This window comes from Aythya ferina (assembly GCF_964211825.1).
Source record: "Aythya ferina genome assembly, chromosome: 9".
In the NCBI taxonomy this organism is placed as follows: domain Eukaryota; kingdom Metazoa; phylum Chordata; class Aves; order Anseriformes; family Anatidae; genus Aythya; species Aythya ferina.
Window position 1 is genome coordinate 13,687,858 of NC_140305.1, and position 20,722 is coordinate 13,708,579.

General features: G+C 43.7%; 1 protein-coding gene across 1 annotated transcript; it reads right to left on the reverse strand.

The window, feature by feature from the left end:
* Positions 1-754: 754 nt before the first annotated feature.
* Positions 755-20,256, reverse strand: PASK (PAS domain containing serine/threonine kinase; the record flags this gene model as incomplete). The annotated part of the gene is made up of 17 exons (XM_084529270.1): positions 755-1,773; positions 1,979-2,125; positions 3,139-3,272; positions 4,663-4,862; positions 6,008-6,142; positions 6,715-6,840; positions 7,521-7,688; positions 8,757-8,938; positions 9,628-10,925; positions 12,036-12,210; positions 13,648-13,810; positions 14,159-14,452; positions 15,106-15,240; positions 15,712-15,852; positions 17,164-17,334; positions 18,328-18,563; positions 20,094-20,256. The coding sequence occupies 17 exons, from the start codon at positions 20,254-20,256 to the stop codon at positions 1,562-1,564; spliced, it is 4,080 nt and encodes a 1,359-aa protein (XP_084385396.1). The 3' UTR covers positions 755-1,561.
* Positions 20,257-20,722: the final 466 nt, after the last annotated feature.

A 20,722-nucleotide genomic window follows, 5' to 3' on the forward strand; every position in this document is an offset into this window, starting at 1 on the left:
AGGGTTGGGAGCCCTCCAGGAGCACCCCACCGCCACTGTCACCACTGAACCCTGTCCCCAGGCACCACATCCAGCCTTTCCTTGAACACCCCCAGGGACGGTGACTCCACCACCTCCCTGGGCAACCCGTCCCAGTGCCTGACTGCTCTTTCTGAGCAGAAATGTCTCCTCATTTCCACCCTGAACCTCCCCTGGCACAACTCGAGGCCGTTCCCTGGTCCTATCACTGGTTACCTGTGAGAAGAGGCCAACCCCCAGCTCCCCACAGCTTCCTTTCAGGCAGTTGCAGAGAGCAATGAGGTCTCCCCTGAGCCTCCTCTTCTCCAGACCAACCCCCCCAGCTCCCTCAGCCGCTCCTCACAGCACTTGTGTCCCAGGCCCTTCCCCAGCTCCATAGCCCTGCTCTGGACATGCTGCAGGGCCTCGATATCCTTCTGGCAGTGAGGGGCCCAGAGCTGAACCCAGCTGAGTGTGATTGCATTCAAGGTGACCTGTTCCATCACCTCTCCTGGCACTGAGGTCAGGCTGACAGGCCTGTAGTTCCCCAGGTCCTCCTTACAACCCTTCTTATAGATGGGCATCACATTAGCAAGCCTGCAGTCATCCAGGACCTCTCTGGATGACCAAGACCACTGATAGATGATGGAAAGCAGCCCACCCATCTGCCAACTCCCTCAGCACCCTCAGGTGGATCCCATCTGGCCCCATGGACTTGTGACCGTCCAAGCAGAGCAAACTCCAAACAACACCCAGATGGCAATCAACCAACAAAACTAGGATGTTTATTCATTCATTATTCAGAAAGTCAAACTACATATAAAAAGTAAAAATAGCCAATAAAAATATATTCTGAGGTATAAACAAAACAAGCAACATCTTTCTCTTACTGCTTTAAAGCCCAGCCTATGTACAAACATTTATTAACTAGAAGCTTTTCTTGCCTCAGCACTCCCCTCACAGCACCAGTAACAGCCCCAGGGCAAGCACTTCTGCCTGTTAGCAGCTCTGTACCACTGCAGAAATGCTCCTTTCCAGCAGCCTCAGCACTGCCTGGGCTTGATATCGAATTCCCCACTGACTGTGCAAGTTCCTTTCAGGATGTCTCTGTTCCAGCAGAGTGCTGACAGCTCCTCAGTGAGGCAAAAAGCAAAACCAAGGCCAGATCTTGGACTGTGGTGTACATCAAAAGTCAGTGTAACAGGTGATCAGAACTCACTGCTGAGTAATTTGCCAATGTAAATGCAAGTATTTGCAGCAAGCGTGCTTTGTGTGCATCTAACCACTTCTGGTGAAGAACAGAAGGGACTGGGGAAAGATCAACAGCTCCTGCCTTCCACAGTCTGCACAAGAAAAATCATCTGGATGTCAAGGACTGCTCCATCAGACTACAGAAGGTGGTTCATGGCACAAGCCTCTCTCATAGCAAATCCCAGCTATTGCTCTCAGGATTTCTCAAGAAGTTCAATTTTTATGTGAGGGATCATCTTTCTCCAAGAAAGAAGTGCTTAAAATTAATTCCCATTGCCTCCTGAGTGACAGCATATACACTGCAGCAAGGGAGCTACCGTTCCACAGGCAGGGGCTTCTGCAGAGACAGACTGCAGCGATGCCCCAGGCCCAAGCTGTGGCACTCTGCAGCCGCTGCTCCTTCCCAGTGGGGATCTGCACGTACACAGTTGGACGCATTCAAGCACGGCTCACACTCCAAGCAAGGAGCTGGAAGTCTGTCTCCTTGCACGCACTCGCCAGAACCATTTCTCAATCGACTGCTTTCTAGAGAGAAAGATAAACAGTGAAGAACAAACCACAGGTTCCACTGGTCAACAGGCCTAAGTTCAAAGTAAGCTTACTTGGATATAAGACGGTCTTCTAGCAAGAAGTATCTGACTAACCACAGCCAAGCCTTTTCCTATAAATCCTCCCTGCCTGCTCAGTAGGCCCCCAGTGGGGGAAAAAAGCCTTCAAAACAACATCTTACCTGCCTCAGCAGAGAAGTATACCTCTTCCCAGGTATAATTACCCAGGTTGACAGGCTGCTTCAGCCAAGGATCCTCTACTAACACAGCTAGAGTCATGCGCTGCTCCGGAACAGGATGCAAAAGCCCAGCGATCAGATTCATGAGATCTGGGGAGAGGCAGCAGCGAGACAAACAGTGCAGTCAATATTTTAGGTATGCTGAGAATGCAATATGATTTGTATTCAAAGAATGCAGATCTCAGTTACAAATCCTCCCTGTTAATCCCTTGTATTATCCTGCTGTCTCAGTTTCATTCACAACTACTTACATGAGCTCGGCTCTGAGAATGATCTGAGATTTCCGGGTTGTGAAAACAAGAAACCACGAGAGGAGTTATGGCACTGAGGAGGACAGACGTAGAGACATGCTACAGAGCCAACCCTGTTTCCAAGCCCAGTCTTGTCCTGCAGCCATCCCATGTTTCATCTGTGATTAAAGGTGCACTCAGGGTTCAGGGAAAGCTTCAAGAATTTACCCTTCAATTGCATCACTGCTGAAGCCTTATAACCACAGTGCTCCTAGGACCACAGAGAACTTGAAGAAGACTGACAGACTGACATGCAACTATTTTTCTACAGCTCCAAATGAAAGCAAAGCCAATGTATTTTTCCTGTGAGGTCAAGCCACACAATTCATTCAGAAATTATAAATTAACAGATTATCAAACATCCCCAAAGCGACACGTTATTGGTTGGTGATTAGTTCAAGTGAGATAAAACTTGCATTGGAGCTGCACGAGTGCCATTAATGATCTTAAACTTATCTACTAGAGCCAACCCTCCCACCAAGCATTGTTCCAGTTTTCTCAGGTATAAACCTCACTGAAGTTTGACAAGCCGATAGCTTGAATCATCAAGTGGGAAGTGGGAAGCTGGGATTAAGTGGGAAGACTGGAATTTGAAACTAATAAATCATACGGCAGATAGCTGCAACGTAGGCATAAAGAACTGCAGAACTGATCTGAAAAGGATACCTCTGCTTCAGTGAACAGCTTCTTAAATCATTATAGAGAACATTTGGCACTATTTTTCCAGTTTTTCCCTTCTTCCTGGGGAATAAGTACTGCTCATACTTTCCTGAGAGATCTGCTCATTCAGAGAAGTAAATTGGAAAAAATTACCTTTTGACACAAGCCGAGGAGGATTCAGGACAGCTGCCATGGCCTCCTCCAGCTCACAGAAGGGATTCTCTCCAAATATTAGGGTATAAAGGGTGACACCAAGTGACCACATCTCCAACTCAGGGCCGTGATACCTGTGCAGAGATAGGCAAGCTTGCATAAACTCAGACTGCAAATACACAGTTGTATGCTAAGGAAGGTAAGGGAAAAAAAAAAAAAAAAAGCTGGTTGATAGCCCTCATTTCCAATTTTTGTCTTAACAGAGGAAGTTTGTGAGAATTCTCATTTTTTGAGAAAAAAATTCTTCTTCTCTGTGAAAGAAAAATAACTAAAGAACTGCCAACCAATTTCTGTTGATGAATATGTGTAATAGGCACTGAGACTTCTTACACAAGTAAGCTGGTGACAACAGAACTTAAGTCTCCTCCTTCTTTATCATAAGCCCAAACCATCAATTAAATCTTTAAACAGAAAATCAGACACTTAATTGGAATCCCCTTTGCCCCCTCCAATCCATTTCCAAGCCAAAAGTTATTCTGAAATAAACGTTATCTAGATTCCAACTGAGAAGAAGGGACAGTTTCTCCTCAGAGCAGCAGGCTGAATTCCCAGGGCAATGTGGCTCCATCTCCCGCCTAGTTCCCAGCAGGAATTTCCTTCCCTCCTTGCATGGCTTTCTGCCACTCATTAAGGGGGGCTGCCTGAAGGATGCATTAAAAAAGTTGTGAAAAAACAAGAGCAAGGTAAGGTACTTGCAGGTACAGTTAACGTTTACCTCCCTGGGATGGCTTCCCTCTGGGAGAGAGAGTGAAACTGTCAGCCTGCAGGTAAAGAGCATTCACAGAAGGAGAGAGCAGGGAAAAGACAGCTAGGATTTGGGCAGCACATCCAAGACAGCAGCAAGACAAGCTGTAAGGGAAGAATCCTCAAGTCCAGAGGGGCACAAAAATGAAGGGGGAGATGAACCATGATCAAACTGCAAAAATCGATACACAGAAGTAGAAAGAGGGGAACAGAAGAGATGAAAGTGAGGGAAGTACAAAAAAGGCTGACATGGCAAGGGACAGATGCTATACACGAATGTTTGCTTATAAAACCTCTCTACAAGAGTAATTTTTAGTAGAGAGACAGGTAGGAAGAGGTTAGCAAATTGACATATGTATTATGAGAGACTAAGGAAAAAGGACACATTCAAGTCACAACACAGTGCATGCAGACACGTACACCAGGCTGGAGATGACAGCGGTAGGCTTGGTCTTGAACAGCTCTCTGCAGCAGGACAGACATCAGCATAAGGGCTTGCAAACATCTGACCAGAATAAGAAAGCCTGTCGACGTGTTTAGTCAGAAACAGCTTTGTATGTATTGAAGCCTTTGAAAATAATTTCCCTCACTGCAGTGCCCTAAATCTCACGTCAGCTTTCTGTGGTTAGATACTGTAGCAGTGCATCAATGGCAAAGCAGCTTGCACACACATTTTCTGGTGTGATGGACACAAAAGTGATTTTGCATAGGGTGACGTACGCTTGGCCGGACAGCACTTCTGGTGAGCAGTATTCAATTGTCCCACAGAAGGTGTAAAACAGCTTGCCGGGTTCCAGGTAGGCAGCCGAACCAAAGTCCACTAATTTAACTGTGAAATCTTCTGCAATGACAATGTTTTCATCCTTGATATCTCTGTGAAGGATGTTCCTACAGTGGAGATACCCAACAGCTGACACAATCTGAAAGAGGAGGGGAGAATGAGGTGTTAATTCAAGATGTCCTGTATAACACACTTGGCACCAGGGAGTTACAACAGCCATAATTTAAGTTGCTTTGACACTGTATTAATAAGATGTAGATCCCAATTTTGGTAACTGCACACAAATTCAGGAATGCCTGTGTGCATTGCTGCAGCGGGTATTACAATGCTCTCGACAGAGAGAATTAGAAAAGCAATTGCTTGCTTTCCTCTCACAGATGTGCAGGAAGATGGCGTGGTGTGCTTTGGTTAGAAGCATCAGAGCTTATTGTTACAATGCTGCAGGTTACTTTATTTTTATCCCAGCTTCATCTGGATGGCCCTTTGATTCCTCCAAAAGGATGTTACTGCGTGCCTCCAATGCTGCAGGATGACAAAGCACTTAAGAGTGAAGTTTGGTATAAATAATATACTCACTCCATTTTTCTTGCTGCACGATTCATGCTACAGTGCTATAATTAAGAACAGCATCAGAATTATATCACCTTGGAGACAATCTCGATCCCTACCACAATATATCTGAGCGAGAAGAGAAGATAGTTAAGGGAGAAAAGCGTCTATTTATAACACAAAGCTCCCTCTGCAGAGAAATACTGTACAGGGCTGAAGTAACAAAGCATCCCCATAAACTCAAGGGCGGCTTAGGGAAGAGGCTGATCGGCCCTTTACACCCATTGCCATTCTAAAACAAGCACTGATCTAAGTGAGAGCACAGCTTTTAGTGAGGCTTGGGGCAACTTCTGGGCACCTTCCTCCTCCCCCAGAGGAGCAGCTGCCACACAAATGGGCTCGAATGCTGCTACAGCCACAGCCAAGAGGTGAGCGCTCTCTGTAGGAAGCCCTAATAGGAAGTACGGTCCACTACTTTGTGACACATTTCTTGTAAACACTTGTGACACATTTCTACCTAAACCTTGAAAAGGTTTCTGTGGGTGGGTAGCATTTCTGTTAGCGAGACATCAGCCCTGCAGAATAAGGTAGAAAAGCTCTGCCAGTAGTGAGTGTGACTGGGGGAATATAGCCATGCCTACTGATTAGCCAGTCCTTCCCAGAGAAATAGCATCCCGGATCTTACACTAACCACATTTTACCAGCATGTAGCAATTGTATGTTCCCAGCGCTCACCTGCCTGAATAAGTAACTTGCTAATGGCTCATCCAAATCAGGCTGATTATCAATGAACGTAAAGAGATCCAGACCAGATCCATGCTTCTCCATCACCAGCTGGAAGAAGTGTTCATTTTCCAACACATCCAGCACCTATAAATAACAGACTGTTTTTTTTTTATCATGTACTTCATCCTCACACTCATTTTATTATTATTATTTATTTGAATTAAACAAAAGCTACTTTCCCCTTGGAGATTTAATCAAAGTACAATATAACCTTTGAAGTCTTTGCTGAGTACAAATGCTTCTTGAAAAGAGAGCAGAACTAAAAATCTAGAGCAATTCTCTTCCAGAAAACAAAGAAACAAAAAACAACAAACAACAGGAATCAAGATGTATCCAAATTATTTACCAAACTAGTACACGTTCAGTTGTGATGTCGTATGTCCACTGCCAAGATACGAAAATATATACAGAAATAATGTACAGACTTTCTTTCTGCTAGATGCACACCTCTGGATCTGTGCTTACATAAATTGTTTGTGGCACAAGCATATAACAGCAAGTGACAAACCCTCCCAAATAAAGCACGATGTTTTTTTCCAGAAAGGTATCTTTATCAGACAGCACTTCCTCACTCCTGAAGAAGAGGCACAAGGCTCCAAGGGTTCAAAGTAGACACGTGATCCAGTTCAAACTGCATTCACTCTGAGTTACTGTACCTTAATGATACTGGGGTGCTGCAGCTTCAACAGGATTGAGATTTCTTGAGTGACTCTCCCCACGTCAGGATCATCTACCCAGCAGTCTTCAAGCACTCTCTCCTTCCAGATGAACTTCACAACAACCTAAGCAGACAAAGCATTTCAGCATTGCCTACAAGAGCAGGGCTTTAGGTGTTTGGCAAGTCAATTTACAAGAAAAATGTTCGTGAATCATATAGCTCAAAGGACAGAAGTAATCTGATATACATTGCTTTGCTTATAACATCTATAAACATCTTTAAACTAATTTACTCCTAGATACCAAATGATTCACAGAAATGGAAGGTATTTATTGTTCTTTTTCCTTTTACTACTGATAAAATCAAATTTACCCAAAATACTTCTGGTAAAGAGGGTCCCATAACCTCAACATATCTATTCCACAGTGAAGTAACCACATTCCTGAGCTGTGGCATGATAAACTTTGGAGTGTGCCATTCACTTTAGCAATGTTAAGATTAAGGTCTGTAGTTCTCTTAATCCTAAAGTATACTTCTTTCAACGGGTTAACATTGCTACATAGTCAGTCTCATTTTGTGCCTGCTGCCTCAGGTAACAGTTTACACCTTATATCAATTCAAACATGTTGCTGTCTTGTTTCCATAAGGTCAGTGATCTCAGATTCCCATCAAAAATGAAGGAAAGCCCTGACCTATCAAAGAGCATCTTTTAATGGTATAGTATTGACTTTATATGGACGCTCTAGCCTTTCAGTTTTGATCCTAGAATATTTACTGCAATGATACGTGAAAGAAATATTTAACCTCCTGGTGATCCTTCTTGTCCCTGGCAGTCCAGACAAAGCCAAAAGATCCTTTGCCTATAAGACTGAGAGTGTCGTATTTTTTTGCATATTCTCCCTCACACGCCCTCAATCTTTCAAGCTCTTCAGCTCTTCGGGAATTCTCAAACAGCGAAGTTGATCTGATGGCCTAGGCACAGATTGAAAAAAAAAAAAAAAAGTTAGCAAGAAAATGAAAGGCAAAGGAAATACTGAAAAGAAACTACACTTCTACAAAATCAGCTAAAAGGAGCATCTTTGTTTTTAATAGCAAGAACTGTACGTTGATGTAACCATCATCTTACACGACAAGTTAATTCAGCAGTCTGCTCTCAGCAGCTGTTGATACTGCTTAATGCAGTGAAAGGTAAAGAAAAAAAAAAGAATATGCACTTGAGAAACTTGTACAAAATTCTCTGTGCACTTTACATTTCAATAAACATTCAGCTCCTGGGAGCTGCACACAGTTTGGATCTATCAGCACTATACATATGTCTAAATAAAATAATCATAAAATCCGGCTATGTAAGCACTTAATGAATGCATATATTTATTTCAGGGATCTATAACTACCTATGTCAAGTGATCAAAGATATTGTTTTCTGCTATGGCCCTGGTCAAAGTACTGTCAGCTTTCCATCCCACTACTACTAAAAAGCAGGCATGAGCCGTTGTGCTTTCAGGATACACAGCACTGGTGCACACCTACTGTTCAGCTATGTGGTGTTAGCTTTCTGTACACCATGCAGACTGCAACATCTCCAGAGGGAGCTAAACAAAATGCAGTTTCCTCTTGTTGACACAAGTCAGTAAACGAAAGCTTTCAGCTTAGTATTCCCTTTCTTAATAATGCTATGGCATTGATGCCAGTGTGACTACAGTCATTTAAAAAATAGCTTTACCACACTGGTATAAACCTCCACTGTAGATATACTTACACCAGCCTAAGAACAAATTTAAAATCAGGTGCTTTTACTACTCAAGTTAACTTGAATAGCAAACCTGGGAAAGCTAATTACACTAAGCCAAACACGCACTACCAGAAATGTTACAATAGTCATTTGTTGGTTTTAGAGCAATGAAATACTTCTTTTGATATAGAAATAGGAAAACCAGGAAACAGCAATACCCCCTGCCCCAGCCTCATGGCATGTTGTAAGTGGAGAAACTTCTCAGCTTTAGCTTCAGCTCAGCATTATGTAACAGTGGAGTTTCTTACTTCTCCAAGGCTGTGCGTTGAAAGATCTGCAGTGGACTGGGTAGAGCTTGCTAGGCTGGAGAGCAAAAGCTGAGTCTTTGCTGCTGCTTCTTTCTGGCTCTGTAGAAGGTCTTTCACCACCCAGACACAGAAAAGCATGGCAGGGTCCTGCAGTTCTACACGTTTTACTTCAAAGAGTATACCTGTGGAAACAGGTGAGGAAGTTAAAATGGTGGAATCAAGCATAAATGTAATGAAACCACAGTTAGCTTAGGATGAAACCCTGAGTTCTTGAAGGGAGTTCCTGCAGTTTCTTCATTACTTCTTGGGGGAACACCTACACTGGAAAGATTCATCTGAGGGTGGCTGACAGAAGCACAGCTCTTCTAAAGATACCTGGAGGTTACTGCCACAGTGTCCCATCTCCCCCCTTGGCAGAAATTTTAGTCAGTGTACAACTAGGACTGTTAATTTCACATTATTATTCAAAATGGCATAAAACCTGGGATTTTATACAAGTAGCTACAGAGTCCAGCTTGAAGGAGTGAGCGAAACATCCAGTTTTACAATTTAAATGCAAGTTTTACAATGGAGGTTGGATTTGCTGTTCAGGAACAGTTATCAGTTTCAAATCTTTTAATTGTGTTTTAAGAATATTTCTGACTATTCAATCTGCATTAATTTCTTAGTAACTTTACATTTTTACCACCTGCTGTTCCAATGCCCTTTGCATAGAATTAAATCCTGGTTTTCTTTCTAGATGCTAGAGCTTCCTTCCTTCCTTCTCCACTGTGAGCCTCTAACCCAGAACTGCCTGCCTTCTGCAAAAACATGGGTGAAGAACAGCACCCCAGTAAGAGTTCTGGGAAGGGGGGAAATAGGTTTAACTTACTTAACTGTGAACCATCTCTGTGACAGCAATTCCCAGTGTAGCTGCCTTCCAGAATCTCTGCATTCAAAGGAGGTGCTGGATTCAGTCTTCCTTCTTGTTTCACAGGGGTAGATGTTACTTTTATCTCTGTATTTTCCTGCCCATCCGATAGACAGTCTTCTTCAGGATCTCCTTCACTTTTCAGTGGGTTTCTGTTGATGTTATCCCCCACAGTCTCCACAGAAGTTTCAGATTTATCAAGAAATACTTCGGAGGATCCTTCAGAGTCTTCCAAATGTTGTAGGTAGGCCAGCCACCCGGAACCACCTTCTATGGCAACACCATTCAATAGCTGCTTTTCATGCCCAGTTGAAAAAGCGCTGTTCTGAGTTAGCATATTGCCTACAGCTGAGCCCAGTGCATTAGAGGAAGACACCCCAGGATCTGCAGTAGCACCTAAACAATTGGCTGAGTTCCCCTTGACACCAATATTCAGATCGAGCTCCTCAAGACCAGAGCGAATACAGCTCAGCTCAGCATCTGATTCTTTAACATCTTCGTGTTTTGTGGCAACTCCCAATGCAGAAGCAGTGCAACCCATTTCATTTCCTGAGTGAACATCATGGATACTATTTCTTCCATTTGCAAAGGAAAATGATGAAGCATCATTTAGCAGGCAGCTTTCAATGACAGCGTGATCAACATTAGAAAGTTTTGCATCACATATTAAGCTTGTTTTTGACAACTGTCCTCTAGCCCCATGGCTTTGAAAGTCTGGTGTTGTCCCAGACCATGGCTCATTTATTTTTGGTGTTCTGGATGAGTTACAAGCAAAACTGGAAGGCTTGTCCACGCCATGGGATGCAGTATCTAGCTTGTCTTCTGGGCTGTAAGAAACAGTAGATGGGCTGACATTTGCTGAGGAAGACTGTCCCTGAGTATCAGTGGAGTGCTGATCCTCCAGCATTGCGTATGGTAACCTAGAGACCTGCTGACAATTTAATTCCTTTAGGTCCTGATGACCAACTTCTAATGGATCAGGCAAAATACCACTCTCACCAGCATTTCCAGTCTCAGAGGTGCCGGATGCTGCACTGTGGCTGCTTCTTACTGGAGTCTTTGTGTTCTGACCTGAATCCAACTGTTCTGAAGCAGATGACGTGGGAGAGACCCTTGAATGGCATATTTTCTGAGAATTATACAATCCTGCTTTTTCCACCACTCTGCATTGTTCCACTGCTCTGATTCTGTCAGGCCAGGTTTCAGGAGAAGGCTCTTCACAGCGGGCTGACGGACTGTCAGCGACAATGCTGTCTTCACTGCAAGGATTCAGAGTTATTAGTGAAACCCTGATGACAAAAGAATGAGAAAAGTCACCTGTATCCTACTCATTCTTCTGTTACTATGTTCATTATTTAAAACATGCCCCAATCATTTTATTATTTTAAAAGAAAAAGGCAGCAAAGTCTTGATACAAGCACCCACAATCGTAAAAAATTCCATCTTCACCAGAGAGCAGGTACACTTGAATGGCAGTCTTTCCTTATGGATTATTTCCTTCTCTAGCTTAATTTCGAACTACATTTCATAGACCATTTACCACAACAAAAAGCCAATACACGTGGCAGAACACTTCCAGTCCTGAGAACAGAAGATCTCTGTTATGCTTCCAGCTATTGTTTTAACTACAGTTAATTGAAGCCCACAACAGAAAGTATTTTATGAACACTTCTATCAGTAAAAATGCAGAATAGAAAAATAGTCCATGTAGTAAAGCAGCTACAATCCAAGTACAATACAGATATATAAAGGAAAAACAGACTATGAGTCTGTTTAGAAAATGACAAGAACTGTGCTGTAGTAGTCTGTACATTAAAAAAGGCAGCAAACATTTTCTGAGAGTTGGAATCGTTAGTGTGGAATGTTTAAAGTTTTACTTAAGCTAAAATGTGTGCATCATATAGGTTCTTGTGCAGAATTTCTAATTTTGTTACAGAAAAAAAAAAAGAAAAAAAAAGAAAGATGCAGGACTCTACTAACAGAATAAGCTGTCTTAATGATGGTCACACTGACCTCCATTCCAGGTAACCTGGCTTCAGTGCAATACCAGCTAGTGGATACCAAGGAAGGAAATAAACATTCACCATTTCTTATCTATTAAGATAGGGCCTAATTAACTTCCCCAGCCTGGGTGAAACATTTGGTACCCATTAGAGATGAAACACCCGTAACTCGAAGTTGTATGGATCTCAGCAAAAATCTAAGGTAGGCAAAGCTCAATCAGTCCTGCAAATAGCACTCAGATTCTAAAGAGAGATGGGTGCAGGAGGCTCTTGTTACGCCTTCCACAAATATCAGAGGTGAAAAACATTTTTTCCTTGTGATTGCCACCACAGGTTTTCATTTTTCGTGGTTCATAAAAGGCCTACCTATCAGAGGACATGGATGCCACTTCAGGAGATGAGGGAGTAGATGCGAAACCGCTCCCATTCTTTTGTTTAGTCTCCCCATGAAGTAATCTGTCTTCTTTGTGACCTCTTTCTAATTTCTTCTCTTCATCTCTTGACAGAGGGCTGGCTAAAGATGCAGCCACAAAGCTGCTGCCTGTACCAAACAAAAAATAAGACCACAATAATTTAACCTTTTATGTTTATCCTTCAGTGTCCATAGTGATTAAAAATAACCTAGGAACTGCACTGGTCTGTCTTGTATGAGTATGAAAGACTTGATTAAGGCAAAGTGGTCCAAATACAAGCACTCCACTCTACTTTGGCTTGAAAAATTCAATGCAGCAATCTAAATATTTCAGGGCAGCTAAAATTTACTTTCCTATCAAAGCTTTTGGACAGGTATTAACCTTCTGGATTAGCTACTTGGGTTGAAATTCAGAGACCTAAGAAGGCAAATGACTATACAGAGACTGGAAATAAGGCTTTCATACAAACAGCAGCAAGAGAGCCCCGAATACACATATGCTCCCCACCCCAAACACTTAAAATGGAAAGTTTTATAACTCACTGAAATTGCAGGATGAAAAAGAAAGAGCGTATAGTCCAAACATGGTTAAGACAAAGAATAAGATAAGAACTTCCTGAGCAAGTGAGCGAAAAAAGATCAAAAGGGAAGAACACGAGCTTGCAAGATGAATCAGGTGTTGATGCTGCAAAAGGTAACAAGTGAACAAATCTAGATTAGAAACTAGAACAATCACTCCATTTAGTAAAGGCTGAGTACAAAAATTGTTTCCTCACCGAAGAGCTGAATTACTTCTAGATTAGAGGCACCACTCCACAAAAAAAAAAATTACTTAAGAAATTGCACAGTCTACTAACTCTCCTTTTATCCAGTAGCAGCTGTGCATTGGTTCTGATGCAGCTGTGCATTTCTAAGCAAAGGAAAATAAAAATGCAAACAGGAAAATGTTTTTCTGTCTCCTATGATTTTTTAACAGACATCTTGTGATACAGATGAAAGTATGCACTTTCTTGTGTTCTCTGTTTTGGGCAGAGTTAGCTGGAAGATCAGATTTGGAGACATGGAGCTTCCTTGCTTCTGTTTATTGTGTTCAGAGAAATAGAATTTTGATAATTTCTTTGTAAATACAACAAGCTGCACCAGAGCATGCGATGTCTCCTAATTGAAACAACACAGCAACGCAACACTGAATATTAGCCAGCAACATGAGCCAACACATAAGATTGTCAGAATTTTCTTTAAAATATTAGTCCTAAGTATCTCTGCACATCTATTGCAATGTTGTCATGAAAGCTAAATTCTACAAATCTCAAGATACTTGAAGTTCCTAGCAGGGGAGAAAGGGAAAGAAGTGTTCAGTAAGTACAAAGCGTTCTCTATTAACAGTGTAATTTCTGACTTGGATAATAAGTTTCATCTTAGCAACAGAGAGGAGCACAACCTTACATGAACAATTTTGTTCACCTTAGGTTACAGTGGAAATCCCATTTAACAACTGCGTAGCAGTACATGGCTTTTACAAAGCACATCCCATTTCTGTAGCAAAATCTCTTCTATTTGCTTTACCTTTGTTATAGCAGCTAGAACCAGTTGTATGGCAGGCAGTAACATCTTCAAAGAAGCACTCACTCTCTGTCCCCACAGAGTCGTCAAGAGGAGGTAATGGCAAGGAACAGTCATTGCTTCTTTCCATGTTGTTATAGAAACCAGGGATCAGGAACGTTATGTTCTAAAACACAGAATGCAACCTGCTAAGCTGACTCCGACAGACTGGGGGCAAATCCTAGCAGTGATAGTGGCCCTGACTCTCATGGGCAGCTGGGCAAAACCAATCCACGTCACTGGTGGAGAACATACACGTGTGCAGATCGCTTTGGACTACTTGAAGTCCACGCCAGCTCCTCAGCACTACAAAACAGCTACAGCAAGAGAATTTGTGTATCATCTCACAAGCCACTCGCTCAACACATTAACGCGGTTTTGTGACAGGCAGAAACACACACAAATGACTTTACAACTCCAGTGGATATCTTGCCAGACACAGCACTCATGGGGGGGATTAATATCACTGCCTTACCTTTCCCAACAGTTCTTTCTTCTCATAGCCAAACAGCGTTAAAGCAAAACTGTCCTTGATGCAATGAATGGTTCCATCTGACTGGACAGTAATAAGGCCACTGATGGTGGATAACACTTCAACTGTAGCAGAGTAATGATAGTCTATGAAAGAGTCTTCTTTTTCTGTCTGTAGAACACCGTTGTTCTGCACTGCTGTTTGGTCCTCCTCCAGAAGGCTAACTTGCAGCTTTAGGCTGAGAGGAAACGTGTTACCCTCTCTGGATCGACCTACAGCTCTCTGGATCCTGAGGTTCTAAAGTAAAGCAAAACAAAACAAAACCACGGAAAATCCCTAATAAAATGCTTAGGGTTTATTTCAGTATTCACATAAAACAACATAGCAAAGTTCTCAGGAGAAAGGAGCACAAAAAGAAAAACAAACCAATCTTGTGAATATCAAAATGAACAAAGTCTGTTTTTCTAAGATTTCAGAGCCCAAAGGTGAACTGCTGCATGAAAATCCTGATGACAAAGACCAGGAAACTCAGCAAGAGACATTAATAAGGCCTCTTTCAACTGTCTAGCTGCCTATTCCATAGCATTTGCAAGACCCAGATACTCTTCAGACTTTTACTCGTCAGACAAATATGTCTGAAATTAGCTGAAGAATTCAGAGTAACATCAAGGAGCTGACTCAGATAACGTTTTCTTACAAAGCCAGGCTTCTGATGGATTGGAGGAAATTATCTTTCACCACGACAGGCTCCACAAGAGGTCAGGACTTGGGCTTATTCCTCATTAGAAAATACCCAGACAGCAGCTCCACAAAGCAGCAGACTCTTTTTAATGGGACTTGTGCTTCTCTCTGAAAAGGTTTTCTTCTCTTACATAAAGAGGGAAAGCACTGTGCACCTACGACCCAAGGGAGAAGGGTATAGAACAATATGGCTGGCACTCATACTATACCTTTGGAATTTTTTTGCCTAGAAGAGGGATCTGCACAGATGGAACCAGGTCCTTTATATGGAGCCCAACTACTTCTTCCAGCGTTGGGTAGCCATGGAGATGGGCAAAAAGAAGGTCGCATGATGTGATCTCTCCCTTGGGAAGAAGATGTACAGGACTATTTTAACATTTTAGCCACAGTCCACACAATCTTTTAACAACAGTCTCTGCAGGCATCTAAGCAAACAGCAGAAGGTTTCATTCTGGTGCCTCTTCACAACTACAATTAACTCAGTAAAATCAGACAAGGCACAACTCAACCCTTCTCCCCTCTTTCAGTTTAAAGCCATTCCCCCTTGTCCTATCCCTACACCCCTGACACAGTCCCTCCCCAGCTCTCCTGCAGCCCCTTCAGGCCCTGGCAGGCCGCTGGGAGGTCTCCCTGGAGCCTTCTCTTCTCCAGGCCCAACACCCCCAGCTCCCTCAGCCTGTCTTTGCGGTCCTCCCCTGGACTCGTTCCATGTCCTGCTTGTGCTGGGAGCCCCAGAGCCTACCAGTTTTCAGACACTTCACTTCCACAAACTGTGACAAACCGATGTCTCATTTGATGATTAGGAAAACACTCACATCAACCCTGAAGGAAACGAAGGCTGAAAGTCTTTCCACTGGCTCCAGCAGAACCACACAACACTTGTTGTCCTTGCTTTTTATTCGCCTCAGCCAGACCGAGACAGGGATCTTCTGTTTGAGACGGCCTATGACATCCACCTTTCCAGAGAATTCAGAGACGTAGTTAGAATTTACTAAGACCATGGTTACTTACCAAGAATTTCAAGCAAGAATAAGATATTAAGCCAAGACACCTCTCCCTCATTGTTAGGAAAACCCTTTTTTCTTGAAAACTTATTAGTTCTTATTGGAAGAAACATAGCTTTAATACAGAGTTGGTAAAGAGTGCACATAATTCACTGTTGTTGCTTTGCTTTCCTCTTCCCCAGCCTCAGGAAGACTCAAGGCGTTTTCATTGGTATAATAAATGTGTTGATCTCATACCTTACTTCCACGAAAAATGCTTTTCAGAGATGCTTTACCGAAGAGATGCCCCACAAAGCTGATGAACACTCCACATCAGTAATGCAGTTTACTTTCAGCCGCAGAAGCAGCAGCTTCATTTCTTAAGGGAGATTCTTCTCAAATCAGAAAATGCTTACTTATCTGGTAACCTGCAGTGTTCACACTAAGACTTTTATCTTTTTTAATCTGATCTTGACAGAATGGGTTTATAAATTACGCAGTGACTCTACGGCAGCCTATAGAGCACTTGGCTGTAGTTCAGAGTCAGAGTCTCTGATAAAGACATTTAATTTTAATTCTGGATTTACCTAACCAAGCTTAAGATGTTTTTTTGCTATACCCACTTGAGGATTCAGGAAGATCACACTCTAAGGTATCGACAATTTCAGTACAAAAATAACCCATCAGTAGGAATTAGCTTATCTTCCAACTGTTTTCTAGTGACAGCTTCAACAGCAGCAAAAGAGTTTCAAGACACTTCTCATGCAGTTCTCTTAAAAACAGCCCTATTATAGGCAAAACATTACTTCCACTCTTTGCACCACCCAGGGGGTTTTGTCACAAACATTTCCCAGTATTTGATTGACATGTAATATATGGAACGCACAGCTCAATTAAAGATCATTTAAAAATATTGTAAAATACCAGGCAACTGGGAACTTTTCCATAATAAGGTTTTCCATGCTAAGCAATCCATACTGATTTTTTTTTTTTTTTTAAATCAAGTGTCCTTGAAGCTCTAATTTGGTCAAGTCATCCTGACTATACATGTTGGCAGCTGGCAAGCTCTCATCAGTGCCTCCCAAACCACATTTTACCTTCTGAACACCCACGTTTGCAAACAATTAAACAAAACAGTCTGACAAATAACTTAATTGACAAATGCCCAATCAGTTAAGTACATATGGAAATTAGACTGAAAAAAAAAAAAAAAAAAAAGGCAACACCTTAAGCCCCACAAATATTATACATGGTGGGAAATATTTGGTTGAACGTTTCACATACCACAGTTCCTGAAAACACCGACGAACATTCATCAGTTTCTAAGGACTCCTCGCCCACAGCTTCCCACATCTCTCGGCTGCATTTGGATATGAAGCGGGATAACTTTTGGCCAATGAGCTCCTGACTACTGTACCCAAGCAGCTTGCAGGCTTTGTCATTAGCCACTAGAATCTAGAAGAGGAAAAAAACAAAACAAAACACCACAAGAATAAAAGCTGTGTGTTTTATTTATAGAACGTCACCTCCTCAGGCTGTTGCTTTCACGTATTATAATGTCAGTTCCCCTTGGTGGAAGCGGGGTGGTCCTCTCAAACTCTGAAATCTACGAAATCAATTCACCAAAGCTTCTTGTTCTAAGACATCCATTGCCCAAGTATCTTCTCGGTTAAAAGTGTTTGAGACATTGCTGTTCTTTTAGGCTTCTTGCTTGCTTTTAGCTACCTGCCCCCTCCAACCTCTCGTGTTGTTTCAGTAATTAAATCCCTAGAGGCAACATGACAATTTATCTGCAAGCAAAGCCTGGGCAGGCCACAAAATTTTATCCACTCCTAATGGGAAGCAATAATCACACGAGTCATTGGCATGCTTACACACCTCTGTCACAGACCAAGTTAGGATTAAATGTCTTTAAGATGGAAAGGCCCAAAGTGTCAGCTCAAGCTAAAAATGGCACAGCTCTTAAAGGCTTTTAGCACTCAATTTTACATCAGTGTTTCTGTTGGGACAGAAACAGAGAAAATCCATCTCTCCCAGTACAAAAAAAGAAGTGCAATTACTGGACAGAGAGAGATGTCATGCTACCATGAACCCATCCTAGGGTCAGTACTTCCTAGACAGAAGGCTTGAAGCATATTTTACTTTTCTTTTCTTCCTTTATGCCACATCATGGCTGCACTTTCCTTTATTCCCTTTTTCTGTCTGCAAAAAAGACTTGAGACATCAGTGCTCCCAGCACTGACTTGTGTAATTTGCTAACTACAACCTGCAATGAAAGCACACGCTCTGTCAGTCTTTACAAAATTACCGAGCCTGAGCTGACTACAAAATGCCTTCCTGACATATCTTGCAGATCCAAGTAAGGTAGCAGGCATTTTAGCCTGTACGGTGCCACACAGCCTACATCAGCCACGCATTGAGTAGCTTAGCAGTTCCCACTGCAAATACCTCCGTTGTGCTGGTATCCACGGTGAAGATGGCCTTGTTTGCATTGCGTGCAGCAGCCGGGAGGTGCTGGCTGGATTCCTCCACAGCGAGAGCATGCAAGAAGGAGTTAGAAGCAGAACTTCCGATGGAATTGGAGAGAGCGGAAGAGTCCAACTGAGCCCAAGAGTTACTGATTTTGCTGGTACAAACGTTATGAGCTGCCAGTGAAGACAAACAGTAAGAGCTCCATTTCTCCCCTGTGAGAACAGAAAGATCAGCTCTGTAGTTGTAACAATCTACTATAGGAGTATTAGAGAAATTAATAAAAAAAACAGTTGTTAGCTGGAGTCAAGTAATTTCATCCCAAAATACGCTCTTCTGTATTCTCTAAGAAATAATAAGAAAATAAAATCAACAAGACTAAAGACAACAGAAACAATGATAATAAACGTATCTTTTTGAGTCACAGCCACTGGAACGATTAAACTCCATCCATAGTTTAGAAAAAAATCGCCAGTGTGCAAATAATTCAAGCAGACAACTCAGGTTTTTCTTCTGCTTAAGTTAACAGTTTAAAGGGGTTTGAATTATCTCAAGATAAAATTGAAAGTGTTATTACATATAATTACAGCTCAGAGTTAGTCAGAAGCTGGTTAATTAACTACTCACAAGAAGTGACACTGAAATACCTGTGCCCACACCACCACAGAATCACAGAATCGTAAAATCTCCCTAGTTGGAAGGGACCCACGAGGATCACCGAGCCCAACTCCTGGCTCCACACAGGTCTACCCAAAAATTCAGACCATATGACTAAGAGCACAGTCCAAACGCTTCTTAAACTTTGACAGGCTCAGTGCTGTGACTGTGTCCCTGGGGAGCCTGTCCCAGTGAGAGACCACCCTCTCGGCGAAGAACCATTTTACGTTATACATGTCAAGTGCCTACATGAAAATTCTCAACAGTTCTGACTGGAAAAAATGCTTCCTTGGGAAGCGGCACCAGCAACCCAACACCGCTGGGCTGTCAGCAGCAACAGAGGCATTAGGGGCAGGTCACATCTCTGTGTCCGTACACCACGTCCCCAGTGATGGTGCTCACCGCGATACACCAGAGGCGGCCGTACCCAGACACAGGGCAAAGCCCTTACTGACAGGGTGTAATAGTGTACGTTATATAGAGCCTGTTGTGTAGAGACAATATGACATAAAGGGTGTTATATAGAGCCTGTTGCGTATATAAAATATGACATAAAGCATGTTATATAGAACCTATTGCATATATAAAATATGGCATAAAGCATATGTTATAAAGCCTACTGCACATATAAAGTATGGCATAAAGCTTATGTTATATGGAACCTATCATATATATAAAATATGACATAAAGTGTATGCTATATGGAACCTATTGTATAGAAAACATATGACATAAAGTGTATGCTATATGGAACCTATTGTATAGAAAACATATGACATGAAGTATACGTTACATGGAACCTATTGTGTAGATAAAATATGGCATAAAGCACGTTATATAGAGCCTGTTGTATATATACGATATGACATAACGGGTATGCTATATAGAACCTGTTGCATGTATAAAATATGACACGAACCATACGTTACACGGCACTTATCATACCCAAACCGTGACATACGGAGCCGATCACGACTCCCGTGTCCCCACACGGGCCCTGCGCCGTTCCCAGCCCCTCACGAGCTCCCCGGCCCCGCTCCCCCCCCCCCCCATGTCGGCTCCCCCGTCCCGCAGCGCCCCGCGCTCACCGGGCAGCGCCGCCCCCCGCCGGCACAGGCGGCCCAGCCGGCTCCTGCCGCCGCCACCGGCCCAGGGGCGGCCCCCGGCGGAGCCCCCCGGGGCGCTGAGGCGGAGGCCGGGCGCGGAGGCCGGGCGGCTCCCCCCGGGGGGGCCCCGCGCCTCAGCGGCCATCACCGGGCCGGGGCGCGGGGGGGCGGGACGCGGCGGCGCCGCCGTCCAATAGGAGAAGGAGCTGGCGGAGCGACGCGGCCGGCAGCCAATAGGACGCCGAGGCGCGTGTGGCGGGCCGTTCGAACGCCGCGCCAGTGCTAGGCGTCTGCCGCCCGTTGCTAGGGGTGCTCGGGCCCGTGCCGGCGGTGGATGGGAGGGGCCCGAATTGGCCCGGCCAGGCTGGCGGCCGCCCCTCGGAGCGGGCTGCGGGCGGAATGAGCGGGCGGAGCGCCGGGCGCGTGAGGAGGAGGGAGCCGCTCCTCACCCCGCCGGGAACTACAACTCCCGGCAGGCAGCGGGAAGAGTGAGCGCATGCGCACCAGCGCCGGGCTCCCCGGGCCAGCCCCCCCGCCCCGCTGGGGCGCACGGCCCGCGGCGGCGATTGGCTGAGGCGCGGCGGGGGGGGCGGCCCCTGATTGGCCGCGGC